Source organism: Mizuhopecten yessoensis, unplaced genomic scaffold, assembly GCF_002113885.1.
Source record: "Mizuhopecten yessoensis strain PY_sf001 unplaced genomic scaffold, ASM211388v2 scaffold1961, whole genome shotgun sequence".
Taxonomy (NCBI): Eukaryota; Metazoa; Mollusca; class Bivalvia; order Pectinida; family Pectinidae; genus Mizuhopecten; species Mizuhopecten yessoensis.
This window is the reverse complement of record NW_018404308.1, coordinates 1,559,642-1,573,950: the sequence shown is the minus strand read 5'-3', so window position 1 is coordinate 1,573,950 and position 14,309 is coordinate 1,559,642. Positions and strand designations below refer to the sequence as shown.

The 14,309-nt window shown below is 37.8% G+C and overlaps 1 protein-coding gene across 1 annotated transcript; it reads left to right on the top strand.

The window, feature by feature from the left end:
- The first annotated feature begins 144 nt into the window (after positions 1 to 144).
- Positions 145 to 14,053, top strand: LOC110443875 (DNA-directed RNA polymerase II subunit RPB3-like). The gene is made up of 8 exons (XM_021488315.1): positions 145 to 297; positions 2,732 to 2,781; positions 4,042 to 4,163; positions 8,622 to 8,750; positions 8,952 to 9,000; positions 11,502 to 11,670; positions 12,246 to 12,283; positions 12,748 to 14,053. Exons 1-8 carry the CDS (start codon positions 212 to 214, stop codon positions 12,924 to 12,926), a joined length of 822 nt encoding a protein of 273 aa, XP_021343990.1. The 5' UTR covers positions 145 to 211; the 3' UTR covers positions 12,927 to 14,053.
- Positions 14,054 to 14,309: the final 256 nt, after the last annotated feature.

The following is a 14,309-nucleotide window of genomic DNA, read 5'->3' as shown; positions in this document are numbered from 1 at the left end:
ATCATTGATAATAAAGTTGTAGTAATTAAATAAGCATTTAGAAGTTGATATTCATGTTAAGACCTTATCCCACATAGTGAGGAATAAACATCTCTATTCAAAACCTGACTTCCCTTATAAATAATAGAATGTTGTAAATAACGCCGTCTGGCGTCAAGCGGAAGTTTAGTTCAATCTTGTTCATGATTTGAAGAAAGGACCACGCTGAAGAATGCCTTATGCAAACCAGCCTACTGTACAGATATCTCAGCTAACAGATGAGAACATCAAGTTTATCATAGAGGATACAGATCTCAGGTTGAATTTTTTACACCATGCTATCGCACTGTACATTTGTCATTCGCCTTTACTTACATGTGCTGTAGTTACTGTACTATGTAATAATGTACTCATCACATCCTATTTTCACTTTGACCGGTATTGACAAAACTTATCGGATAACGCTGCCTGCAGTGTCATAATAATAATATTTATTCAGGAAAAAATTAAAATAGGCATGTTATTACAAGATATCACAATTTAGAATAAAAATACAAATAAGATCACAATGCAGCTTGTAAATAAAAAGAATATTTTGTATTAAGACTGAGAATAAGAATAGATCTATCATAATAAATGATTTCTTAATTCAATCCTTGACATATATATCACAGAGTATAAAAATCAAAAAAGTCTAATACACTGTAAAAAAGGCAGATATTACTATAAAATGAGACAAACTATTTTTTAGTACATGAAGGTGTGGGTAGATATAAATAAGTCGCATAATAGGAGTGGCGTGTGCCATTTACCTAGGATTATCCATTAAAGCCACAAAGTGACTTATTTTCAATGGGGTCCTTTAAAAATTGGAAGAAAAATGGAATTGTAATGAAGTTCCCGTTTAATATTGATACAAGTTGATGAAATTAAAATTTCAGTTATAGAATTGAAATAAATGGTATGTTTAAAATGTACGTTGTCACACTCAGGTAAAATACTACCCACTTCCTACCAACTCAGCTAAAGAGAGTTTCACTATACATGAAGCTCAAATGGTAGAGCGCAAGCTGACCCGTTTTTTCACAAGCAGAGGCATTAAAAAGTAATAAAATTTGTTACATTTCCATTTGATATTTTCACATTCTCTGAATACAAAAAACATTTCTGTGGATAATTGCTTTCAGGGCAGTAATACAGAGTGTGTACTGTCAGTTATTAGTATGTCGTGTAGGAGATCTGGTTCCATTATGGGATCAGATCTAATAGTGTCAGGATCAATAGATATCAATGTACAGGTACCGAATATTAATACATGTAAAGTCTTTACAATAATACAGGAATATTTCAAAAGCAAAAACAACATCTTTAGCTCACCTGGTCCGAAGGACCATGGTGAGCTTATAATTATGCCATCCTGCAGCGTCCGTCGTCCATCCATCAACTTTTCCTTTGAAACGCTACTAGTCCTGAATGGCCCAGTAGATTTTGACTGGTAAATTTGGTCTGGAGCATCCTTAGACCAAGGGCTCTCAATTTTGTATAAATGGTGGGTGTGAACCCCTGGGTGCAGAGGGGCAAGGGGAAATAGAGGAAATAGAGGTAAACCATTCAAAATCCTTCTTCTACGGTAGGGATTAAGGGATTTTATCCTTATTTTGTCTGGAGCATCCTTGGGCAAAAGGGACTCAATTTTGTATAAACAGTGAGTGTGGCCCCACTGGGGGCAGACCCAATAAGGGCCCAATAAGGGATATAGAGAAAAAACTTTAATATCCCTCTTCTTCCGTTTGGAGGAAGGTATATTGATCAAATTTGAACAGTAGCATCCTATGGGGAAGGGAAATCAATTTGTATAAATGGTAGGTCTGACCCCCCTGGGGCCTGAGGGGTGGGGCCCAATAGGGGAAATATAGCAAATTCTTCTTCTGTAGGAATGACAGGATTTTGTTTATATTTGGTCTGAAGCATCTTTTGGTGAAGGGACATTTTATATAAACGGTGGGTCTGACCCCCTTGGGAAGAGAGGCGGGGCCCAATAGGGGAAACATAGCATATTCTTCAAAATCCGTCTTCTTCTGTAGGAATGACAGGATTTTGCCCAAATTTGGGATGAGCACCCTTGAGTGAAGGGGCACCAATTTTGTATTAACGGTGGGTCTATCCCCCGTTTGGACAGAGAGGAAGGGCCCAATAAGGGATAAAGAGGAATAGCTTTAACATCCTTCTTCTTTTGTTGCGATGAAGGTATTTCGACCAATTTGAACAGTAGCATCCTATTTGGAAGGGAAATGAATTTTGTATAAATGGGAGTTTGAACTCCCTGGGGCCAGAGGGGCGGGGGCCAAATAGAATAATAGCTTTTAAATTCTTCTTCTGTAGGAATTACAGGATTATGTCCATATTTGGTCTAAAGCATCATTGGGTGAAGGGGAGCTAATTTTGTATCAACGGTGGGTCTGACCCCCCTGGGGGCAGAGGGGTGGGGCCCAATAGGTGAAACATAGCAAATTCTTTAAAATCTTCGTTTTCCTGTAGGAATGACAGGATTTTGTCCAATTGCATATTAATATAACCTCTGACTAACCATGTAATACATGTACACTTCCAGCAACATCTGGCTACTTCAACTTCAATTTTGCGAACATTTCCAGGTGAGCGATACATGCCCGCTGGGCCTCTTGTTGCAAAAAACAACAACTGTTATATATATATTTGAGAACAAACTAATTTATTGGTTTGTTTTTTGCAGTGTCTCTAATGCTGTAAGAAGAGTATGTATTGCAGAGGTACCAACGATAGGTTTGTATGACAACTTCCTTACTTAATGGCATAGAATAGGATGTATTACACATATTGTGTTCTTGTATATTTTATCAATATTAGCCTTAAAGTGAACAATAAGTTTGAAAACAAATCAATACCCATAGTGCCAAGAATTATTCTTGCATGTATTGGATAGTTTGAGATTAATATCTGTCTTAAAACTTAAAACATTAAGCATATTTTAAGCACAAGAAAGCATTACAACAAAACAAAAGGGGGAATTATATCTGAATGTATAAGTTCAATGAAAGTCCATTACATGATACCTGGGATGTCCCGGAGACACTATATAAAGGTTTAATGGTGATATGATTACAGATGTTTTAGTGGTTGATGTGCAAGGCTACTGGCCATTGATTGAGACTTCTTTGTGGGCTGTTCTTTCCCTTGCTTTATTCTTATTCAAAGTAAAAATTTTATATCAATTATTTTTTGTTTCTTTTACCTAAGCCATCACACATGACATCTAATAATTTTATGATTTCCACAAAAAGTGATCAAGTGATTAATTATATTGGGTATGCTGATGTGATTTGTATCAGAAACAAAAACCTCAAAATATGCCATGAAATTTAATCTTTAATTAATTAATTAATTTTCTTTTCATTTGAATCTGCTTGCTTAAGCGACACATACAAAGAACCGCCCAAAAGGAATGTTTCTCTGGTTTGGTGCTTACACCTATGAAACCAGATGTTACTCATCATTACTATTTTCATTTACATATGAAACAAGTTGATGACAGAATGATCACCTGTGTTTATTCCAAACCTTCTGAAAGTAATAGCTTTAGTAGCGATTCTCTTTGGATGGGTGACAGTTCTACTTTCAAATCAAAACCTTTAGATTATGTGCAAAGTTCAAGCAAAGAAAAACCTTTTAATTAAAACTGTGCTGAATGGAGTTCCAGTATTTTCAGTTCACATGGTACAAACTTGAAAGTGCCTGTGAGCTCATACCTGGTATTCATCGTCCATGCAGCTTCATCTTTTTCTTTAAACAACTTCTTAACAAACAGGAAACAGATAGATCACATATTTAATCATACTGATAATATATTCATAAATCTGTCAAATCTGTCTTAGTACAGCTCTATTTCATGAAAGTATTCATAAAAGATCACAAGGAGTTCATGACAGTATTTATGTGTGTTCCAACCATAGACTGTGTATAGATATGTTTGTTACGTGCCCATTGGGCCTCTTGTTAACATTTTTATGTGTATTTGTGTTCCAGCCATAGACTGGGTACAGATAGAGTCCAACACGACTGTCCTGTTTGACGAGTTCATCTCCCACCGAATCGGTCTGATCCCATTGACTAGTGATGAAATGGTCGACAGGATGCAGTACTCCAGGGTATTAAACATTGGTGACTTTAATTATGGAACATCAAAACCTAAATTTTGATCCATAACAATACATGGTTGCTATGCTGCCACTAAATGACATGTACCTACAGTATTATAAAATGCAGGTAGCATATTGCATGAATATATTTTTGTTATATATGTAACATCACTTTCTATTTCAGTGTTTTATGTAAAGATAAAAAAAACTTGTTTTTCTCTTGAATTTGCTCCATTCTAAGTTGTAAGTTATGACAACAGAGAGGGTGATTAGTAGGTTGTAGTAAGACAAGTGGACAGAATATTATTAGTCTGTTTATCATGGTTACAGGACTGTACCTGTGAGGAGTTTTGTACTGACTGTTCTGTTTATCATCGTGACAGGACTGTACCTGTGAGGAGTTTTGTACTGACTGTTCTGTTTATCATGGTTACAGGACTGTACCTGTGAGGAGTTTTGTACTGACTGTTCTGTTTATCATCGTTACAGGACTGTACCTGTGAGGAGTTTTGTACTGACTGTTCTGTTTATCATCGTTACAGGACTGTACCTGTGAGGAGTTTTGTACTGACTGTTCTGTTTATCATCGTTACAGGACTGTACCTGTGAGGAGTTTTGTACTGACTGTTCTGTTTATCATCGTTACAGGACTGTACCTGTGAGGAGTTTTGTACTGACTGTTCTGTTTATCATCGTTACAGGACTGTACCTGTGAGGAGTTTTGTACTGACTGTTCTGTTTATCATCGTTACAGGACTGTACCTGTGAGGAGTTTTGTACTGACTGTTCTGTTTATCATCGTTACAGGACTGTACCTGTGAGGAGTTTTGTACTGACTGTTCTGTTTATCATCGTTACAGGACTGTACCTGTGAGGAGTTTTGTACTGACTGTTCTGTTTATCATCGTTACAGGACTGTACCTGTGAGGAGTTTTGTACTGACTGTTCTGTTTATCATCGTTACAGGACTGTACCTGTGAGGAGTTTTGTACTGACTGTTCTGTTTATCATCGTTACAGGACTGTACCTGTGAGGAGTTTTGTACTGACTGTTCTGTTTATCATCGTTACAGGACTGTACCTGTGAGGAGTTTTGTACTGACTGTTCTGTTTATCATCGTTACAGGACTGTACCTGTGAGGAGTTTTGTACTGACTGTTCTGTTTATCATCGTTACAGGACTGTACCTGTGAGGAGTTTTGTACTGACTGTTCTGTTTATCATCGTTACAGGACTGTACCTGTGAGGAGTTTTGTACTGACTGTTCTGTTTATCATCGTTACAGGACTGTACCTGTGAGGAGTTTTGTACTGACTGTTCTGTTTATCATCGTTACAGGACTGTACCTGTGAGGAGTTTTGTACTGACTGTTCTGTTTATCATCGTTACAGGACTGTACCTGTGAGGAGTTTTGTACTGACTGTTCTGTTTATCATCGTTACAGGACTGTACCTGTGAGGAGTTTTGTACTGACTGTTCTGTTTATCATCGTTACAGGACTGTACCTGTGAGGAGTTTTGTACTGACTGTTCTGTTTATCATCGTTACAGGACTGTACCTGTGAGGAGTTTTGTACTGACTGTTCTGTTTATCATCGTTACAGGACTGTACCTGTGAGGAGTTTTGTACTGACTGTTCTGTTTATCATCGTTACAGGACTGTACCTGTGAGGAGTTTTGTACTGACTGTTCTGTTTATCATCGTTACAGGACTGTACCTGTGAGGAGTTTTGTACTGACTGTTCTGTTTATCATCGTTACAGGACTGTACCTGTGAGGAGTTTTGTACTGACTGTTCTGTTTATCATCGTTACAGGACTGTACCTGTGAGGAGTTTTGTACTGACTGTTCTGTTTATCATCGTTACAGGACTGTACCTGTGAGGAGTTTTGTACTGACTGTTCTGTTTATCATCGTTACAGGACTGTACCTGTGAGGAGTTTTGTACTGACTGTTCTGTTTATCATCGTTACAGGACTGTACCTGTGAGGAGTTTTGTACTGACTGTTCTGTTTATCATCGTTACAGGACTGTACCTGTGAGGAGTTTTGTACTGACTGTTCTGTTTATCATCGTTACAGGACTGTACCTGTGAGGAGTTTTGTACTGACTGTTCTGTTTATCATCGTTACAGGACTGTACCTGTGAGGAGTTTTGTACTGACTGTTCTGTTTATCATCGTTACAGGACTGTACCTGTGAGGAGTTTTGTACTGACTGTTCTGTTTATCATCGTTACAGGACTGTACCTGTGAGGAGTTTTGTACTGACTGTTCTGTTTATCATCGTTACAGGACTGTACCTGTGAGGAGTTTTGTACTGACTGTTCTGTTTATCATCGTTACAGGACTGTACCTGTGAGGAGTTTTGTACTGACTGTTCTGTTTATCATCGTTACAGGACTGTACCTGTGAGGAGTTTTGTACTGACTGTTCTGTTTATCATCGTTACAGGACTGTACCTGTGAGGAGTTTTGTACTGACTGTTCTGTTTATCATCGTTACAGGACTGTACCTGTGAGGAGTTTTGTACTGACTGTTCTGTTTATCATCGTTACAGGACTGTACCTGTGAGGAGTTTTGTACTGACTGTTCTGTTTATCATCGTTACAGGACTGTACCTGTGAGGAGTTTTGTACTGACTGTTCTGTTTATCATCGTTACAGGACTGTACCTGTGAGGAGTTTTGTACTGACTGTTCTGTTCGCCATCGTTACAGGACTGTACCTGTGAGGAGTTTTGTACTGACAGTTCTTTTTATCATCGTTACAGGAATGTACCTGTGAGGAGTTTTATACTGACTGTTCTGTTTCTCATGGTTACAGGACTGTACCTGTTAGGAGTTTTGTACCGACTGTTCTGGTTATCATCGTTACAGGACTGGACCTGTGAGGAGTTTTGTAACGACTGTTCTGTTTTTCATCGTTACAGGACTGTACCTGTTAGGAGTTTTGTACCGACTGTTCTGGTTATCATCGTTACAGGACTATACCTGTGAGGAGTTTTGTACGGACTGTTCTGTTTATTATCGTGACAGGACTGTACCTATGAGGAGTTTTGTACCGAGTGTTGTGTTTATCATCGTTACAGTACTGTACCTGTGAGGAGTTTCGTACCGAGTGTTCTGTTTATCATCGTTGCAGGACTGTACCTGTGAGGGGTTTTGTACCGAGTGTTCTGTTTATTATCGTTACAGGACTGTACCTGTTAGGAGTTTTGTACTGACTGATCTGTTTATCATGGTACAGGACTGTACCTGTGAGTAGTTTTGTACTGACTGTTCTTTTCGCCATCGTTACAGGACTGTACATGTGAGGAGTTTTGTACTGCCTGTTCTGTTTATCATCGTTGCAGGACTGTACCTGTGAGGAGCTTTGTACTGCCTGTTCTGTTTATCATCGTCACAAGACTGTACCTGTGAGGAGTTATGTACTGACTGTTCTGTTTCTCATGGTTACAGGACTGTACCTTTGAGGAGTTATGTACTGACTGTTCTGTTTATCCTGGTTACAGGACTGTACCTGTGATGAGTTTTGTACTGACTGTTATGTTTATCATCGTGACAGGTCTGTACCTGTGAGGAGTTTCGTACCGAGTGTTCTGTTTATCATGGTTACGAGGAGTTTTGTACCGACTGTTCTGGTTATCATCGTTACAGGACTGGACCTGTGAGGAGTTTTGTACTGTCTGTTCTGTTTATCATGGTTACAGTACTGTACCTGTGAGGAGTTATGAACTGACTGTTCTGTTTATCATCTTTACAGGACTGTACCTGTGGGGAGTTTTGTACTGACTGTCCTGTTTATCATCGTGACAGGTCTGTACCTGTGAGGAGTTTTGGACTGACTGGTCTGTGGAGTTTAACTTAGCTGTTTATCATCGTTACAGGAATGTACCTGTGAGGAGTTTTATACTGACTGTTCTGTTTCTCATGGTTACAGGACTGTACCTTTGAGGAGTTATGTACTGACTGTTCTGTTTATAATGGTTACAGGACTGTACCTGTAAGGAGTTTTGTACCGACTGTTCTGGTTATCATCGTTACAGGACTATACCTGTGAGGAGTTTTGTACGGACTGTTCTGTTTATTATCGTTACAGGACTGTACCTGTAAGGAGTTTTGTACCGACTGTTCTGTTTATCATGGATACAGGACTGTACCTGTGATGAGTTTTGTACTGACTGTTGTGTTCGCCATCGTTACAGGACTGTTCCTGTGAGGAGTTTTGTAACGACTTTTCTGTTTATCATCGTTACAAGACTGTACCTGTGAGGAGTCTTGTACTGACAGTTCTTTTTATCATCGTTACAGGAATGTACCTGTGAGGAGTTTTATACTGACTGTTCTGTTTCTCATCGTGACAGGACTGTACCTATGAGGAGTTTTGTACCGAGTCTTCTGTTTATCATCGTTACAGCACTGTACCTGTGAGGAGTTATGTACTGACTGTTCTGTTTCTCATGGTTACAGGACTGTACCTGTGAGGAGTTTTGTACTGACTGTTCTGTGGAGTTTAACTTAGAGGTAAAATGTACTGATGACCGTACCTGTCATGTGACCAGTGCTGACCTTATTTCGACTAACCCCAAAGTTGTTCCGGTGAGTTACCAAGTTTTTCAGTACCTCTTATTATGAATGTTGTCAAATAATATAGATACTATAAAAACAAAAAAGTTTTCATCAAGCCTCAAGAAACCTGATACAAAATATTTGTGATCCTCTGATGTTTTTTCATCTTTGTTCAGACAAGGTGATGATATTTTCAGTAATATTATAATCATCTGTGTTAACTATTTCTAGGTGACGTCACGACACAAAGAAGAGGCCAGTGAATATGAAGACACAGATGGTATGGTTATTGTATTGTTGACCTCCATCTGTTTGAGACATTACCTCAACATTTCCTCCTTTTTGCTGCAAGGCAATTGAAGTGTAAAGCATTTTTAGCTCACCTGGCACGAAGTGAGCTTATGCCGTGGTGCGGCGTCCGTCGTCCGTCCGGCGTCAATATTTTACTTTAAACGACTTCTTCTTAATAACCGAATGGCCTAGGGTGATGATATTTGGCCAGAAGCAAACTGGGATGAAGGGCTACCAAGTTTGTTCAAATAAATGACCTTCATTTATTTTCAAGGTCACAGGGGTCAAATATGTTAAAAACTTTAAACAACTTCTTCTCAATAACCAAACTGCCCAGGGAGATGATATTTGGTCAGTAGCATGCTAGGGTGAAGGGCTACCAAGTTTGTTCAAATGAATGACCTTCAATTATATTCAAGGTCACAGGGGTCAATTGTCTTAAAAAAACTTTAAACAACTTCTTCTGAATAACCAAAATGCCCAGGGTGATGATATTTGGCCAGTAGCATGCTGAGATGAAGGGCTACAAAGTTTGTTCAAATGAATGACCTTCACCCATATTCAAGGTCACAGGGGTCAAATATGTTAAAAACTTTAAACAACTTCTTCTGAATAACCAAAATGCCCAGGGTGATGATATTTGGCCAGTAGCATGCTGAGATGAAGGGCTACAAAGTTTGTTCAAATGAATGACCTTCACCCATATTCAAGGTCACAGGGGTCAAATATGTTAAAAACTTTAAACAACTTCTTCTGAATAACCAAAATGCCCAGGGTGATGATATTTGGCCAGTAGCATGCTGAGATGAAGGGCTACAAAGTTTGTTCAAATGAATGACCTTCACCCATATTCAAGGTCACAGGGGTCAAATATGTTAAAAACTTTAAACAACTTCTTCTGAATAACCAAAATGCCCAGGGTGATGATATTTGGCCAGTAGCATGCTGAGATGAAGGGCTACAAAGTTTGTTCAAATGAATGACCTTCACCCATATTCAAGGTCACAGGGGTCAAATATGTTAAAAACTTTAAACAACTTCTTCTCAATAACCAAAATGCCCAGGGTAATGATATTTGGCCAGTAGCATGCTGAGATAAAGGGCTACAAAGTTTGTTCAAATAAATGACCTTCACCCATATTCAAGGTCACAGGGGTCAAATATGTTAAAAACTTTAAACAACTTCTTCTGAATAACCAAAATGCCCTGGGTGATGATATTTAGTCAGTAGCATACTAGGATCAAGGGCTACCAAGTTTGTTTAAATGTATGACCTTGAATCATATTCAAGGTCACAAGGAGCAAATATGTTTAAAATATTTCAACAACTTGTTCTGAATAACCAAAAGGCTCAGGATGTTGATATTTAGTTAGTAGCATATGCTGGGATCAAGGACTACTATGTTTGTTAAAGTGAATGACTTTGACTTATATTCAAGGTCACAGGGGTCAAATTTGTTTAAAATCTTTAAACAACCTCTTATGAATAACCATGGGTCCCAGGATGTTTATACTTTGCAAGTTGCATCCTGAGATGAAAGGCTATACAATGTGTTCAACATAATGACTTTGTTCGACTTTCAATCACAGGGGGGAAATGTTTTAAAAAAAATTAACAGGGTCGTTTGAACGAATTTTAATCATAAATACTGATATTTTGCCTGTAGCTTTATTTTAGATCACTTTTAAGGTTACAAGTGTGAGTTTTATACCAGGTGAGCGATGCAGGCCCATTGGGCCTCTTGTTCTTTCAATATCCTAATATCCAATGGAATTCATTTCAACCATCTTTACTAAACTGGGGGGTGGGTGTAAATCAAACATTACATTTTGTACCGGATTCAGTGGTGTTGTTGCTCATCATTTCTATTTTCATCTTTATAAAAAGATTAGAATAAGTGCGTATATGTAATGGAAATTTGGACACAACCCCTTGAATGTCCAGCAACAGTACAGTGTCCTAATGATAAAGATGACACAGGTTCCCTTGATAGTAATCCTTCCAGTGCCATGTCAGTAGAGTATAGCTGGGAATTATGCCATCAGTAAACTTTGAACATTTGAAAAGCATCTAATATTTTTGGATAAGTTCCCCTTTTGTAAGAAAATGGAATATGGTATTATGTCTATATTGATGTATTGTTCTTATAAAGGGTAATTATAAGTTTCCCACTAAAGGGAGCTGTACTTTTGCCTGCTGTCTGTTCGTCAGTCTGTGCTTCACATTGTTAGGGGGCATATTAGAGTTATTTCCCTTTGTTCACCGTGAATCACTTTGTCGGAGGCACTCACTAAACCAGGTCTTGTGCCGCTAAATGCAGCAGAGTTATGACTCTTTGTACATTTTTGATACCAAAGTTAGCTTGCAATACTTGGGCATGTTGTACAGATTTTATACATTATGTTTGTGTTTAGCTGCTTTATTTTAAATCACAAAGTTTATATGCAGATTTTTTGACGGATCACTTTTATTATATTGTTAATTTTCAGACATACTGATTGTCAAACTGAGGAAAGGACAGGAGGTGAAAATAAAAGCATTTGCCAGGAAAGGATTTGCGAAAGAACATGCAAAATGGAACCCGACTGCCGGTGTATCCTTCGAATATGATCCAGATAATTCATTGCGCCACACAACATTCCCCAAACCAGAGGAATGGTTAGTTATAGCCAAAATTTCATGTTCAAAATAAAAGCGATGTCCTCATTAATGATCAGTGGACCCATACAAGTTGGGATGGTAGTTATAACTGTATCTTTCATGTGTAATGAGTGACAACAAATGGGAAATGTTGATCCTGTTAACCTAGGGTTAATGACCAAGCTACCAAGATTTACTAAAGATTGTAATTATGTTGTCTGTTTTAAAATCATACTTTCTGAAAACCATAGTATAAGCATTTAAAAATTGTATGGTTATGGAAAGTGTAACTTGTCAAAACTGAAACACTTATTTCCTAGTAATAAGTTGTATCACCACGTTCAACCAAATACCGGTAGGCCTATATTTCAAAGTAACACTTCCTGGCTACACCTTCCCAGTGATCTTTCCCCATTCAACCTGAAGTGCACAACAATCAAATTAGGAAAACATAAACACCTCCTTAGATGAAAAGGAATTTATGGATATTTTTATCAGTAAAACATTTGACATTGTATTGAGCAGACTTAATTTTACGCATCGACGGTCTGAATTTAAGTTTTGTGGATTAATATGTGAATAATCTGTTGCAGGCCCAAGAGTGAATTCTCTGAACTTGATGAAGACACACGTAAGTAGCTCTTAGATCTGCTGTCTCCTCTCCCACCAACTAAAAAACGCCACCTCCTCATCTTCCACATTTATAATCTACTGCAACCTTTTCCAATCACACTTCAAATCTGCTGCCGCTGTTGCGGCTCCCGCCTTCTCCTCTGTGCTTTAACTCTGCTACTATCTTCACCTCTTCCACACTTCAAATCTTCTGCCTTTTTCATTACACCTCAAATTTGCCTCCTCTACCATGCACTTGTTTGTATTAAATTGGGCACATCATTGTTGCAAACGATCACAGGATGAAATACTGGTCTGCTGTAAGTCAAAGGAGGAATGATATAAACATTTAATGGTATAATATTCATGATGAGATTGTTGTGAGACTGTCAAAAATTGTATAAAAGGAAATATATTAAAACAAAAATACCCCACCATTGTTGTTGAACCGATGTCTAACAAACCATTTATTGTTTTTTACAGATGAAGCCCCTTTCAATCCCACTGGAAAAGCAAACAAATTTTTCATGAATGTGGAGGCGTGTGGGTCATTACGACCAGAAAACATTGTCTTCTCCGGACTTGGTGTGTTGAAAAAGAAGCTCAGTGACTTACAAACGCAACTTAGTCATGAAATTCAGACAGATGTACTCGCAATTTAACGGGGCCACAAACACTGAAGGATGACTTTTTCATGAACATACTGGGTGTAATGACTTGTTACTGCGTGAAGAGAAGACCTAAGACATATATGCCGTACTTTAAATCAGGGTTTGCAAATTTTTGTTATTTTCACAATTGCATATGACTGACATATTTGCGAGGAATGTACATCATTAAAGGACAAAGACAGGTGCTTGTTGATTACAAAGTTAAGGATTTGCATGAAAAATATTGTGGATTTATTGATATTTTACTTGTCTGAACCCCCTGAAAAAATATCAATCTGTTAAGAAACAGGAGAAATTCAGCTTAAACGATTTAATTTTGTGATGTATTGACACTAGGGTTGGTGATCATGTAGTTATAGGTGTTGTGGTATATTAACCCTTCCACCCCGATGTAGTTTAATAAACTCAACCAAGCATTGATATGGATAAGTCCATTATGGTCTACAGGGGTGTAAGGGTTAAACAAATCTTTACCACAGTGAGCCCTGTTTTATCATCTGCCAGGCTGTCACCATTGCCCGCATTTATTAACTAACAGACTGCCAATCAAACAACAGAGGTGTTAGTTTAAAACAGTTCATGTACAGGTTGATTAAAGCCTTCAGTCATTTTGTTTGGTTAAAATCCTGAACTTTTGATCATGGTCAATTCAACATTGGCGTAAACGAGGGAGGTGTTAGTTTATATCGTTATTGTACAGGTTGATCAAAGCCTTCAGTCATTTTGTTTGGTTAAAATCCTGAACTTTTGATTACAATGAATACAACATCAGGGCCATTGGATTTTCGTGGTCGTCCATTATGGACCTTCCTCAAGGATGTAGTAGCTATAGCATGATGGATACTTAAACATGCTAGTTGTTGGCTTTGCGAACATTCAGAATTCATCAGATCAATAGCAAAATATTTGAAGTACAAAAAATGGGTATAAAGCTGGGGATTTTTGCATACTACTTATCAAACGTATTGCCTTGAATACCTACGCAGCCTGACTGGTTCTTAAGTAAGTCAATTACTTGATTACATCATTTAATAGAAAGAAACTTGTCAACTCATCACCATTGCTTATCATGTTTACATAAGTCTCATTAAATTTTAAATTAAAGAAAGAAAACTTTATCAAGCTTGTTTATATTTTTTTGTAATTTGAAAATTGATTAACTGGAGTTAGATAAACATGATCAACATTAATCATGATGGATCCAATATAAAATACATTCAGGTATATTGTAACCTTGCATCATATGAAAAGATTTCTATGCTAATGTCAATAAAAGTCCAAATACTTACAATGGACAATGCTAATGTCAATAAAAGTCCAAATACTTACAATGGACAATGCTAATGTCAATAAAAGTCCAAATTCCTATAAGGG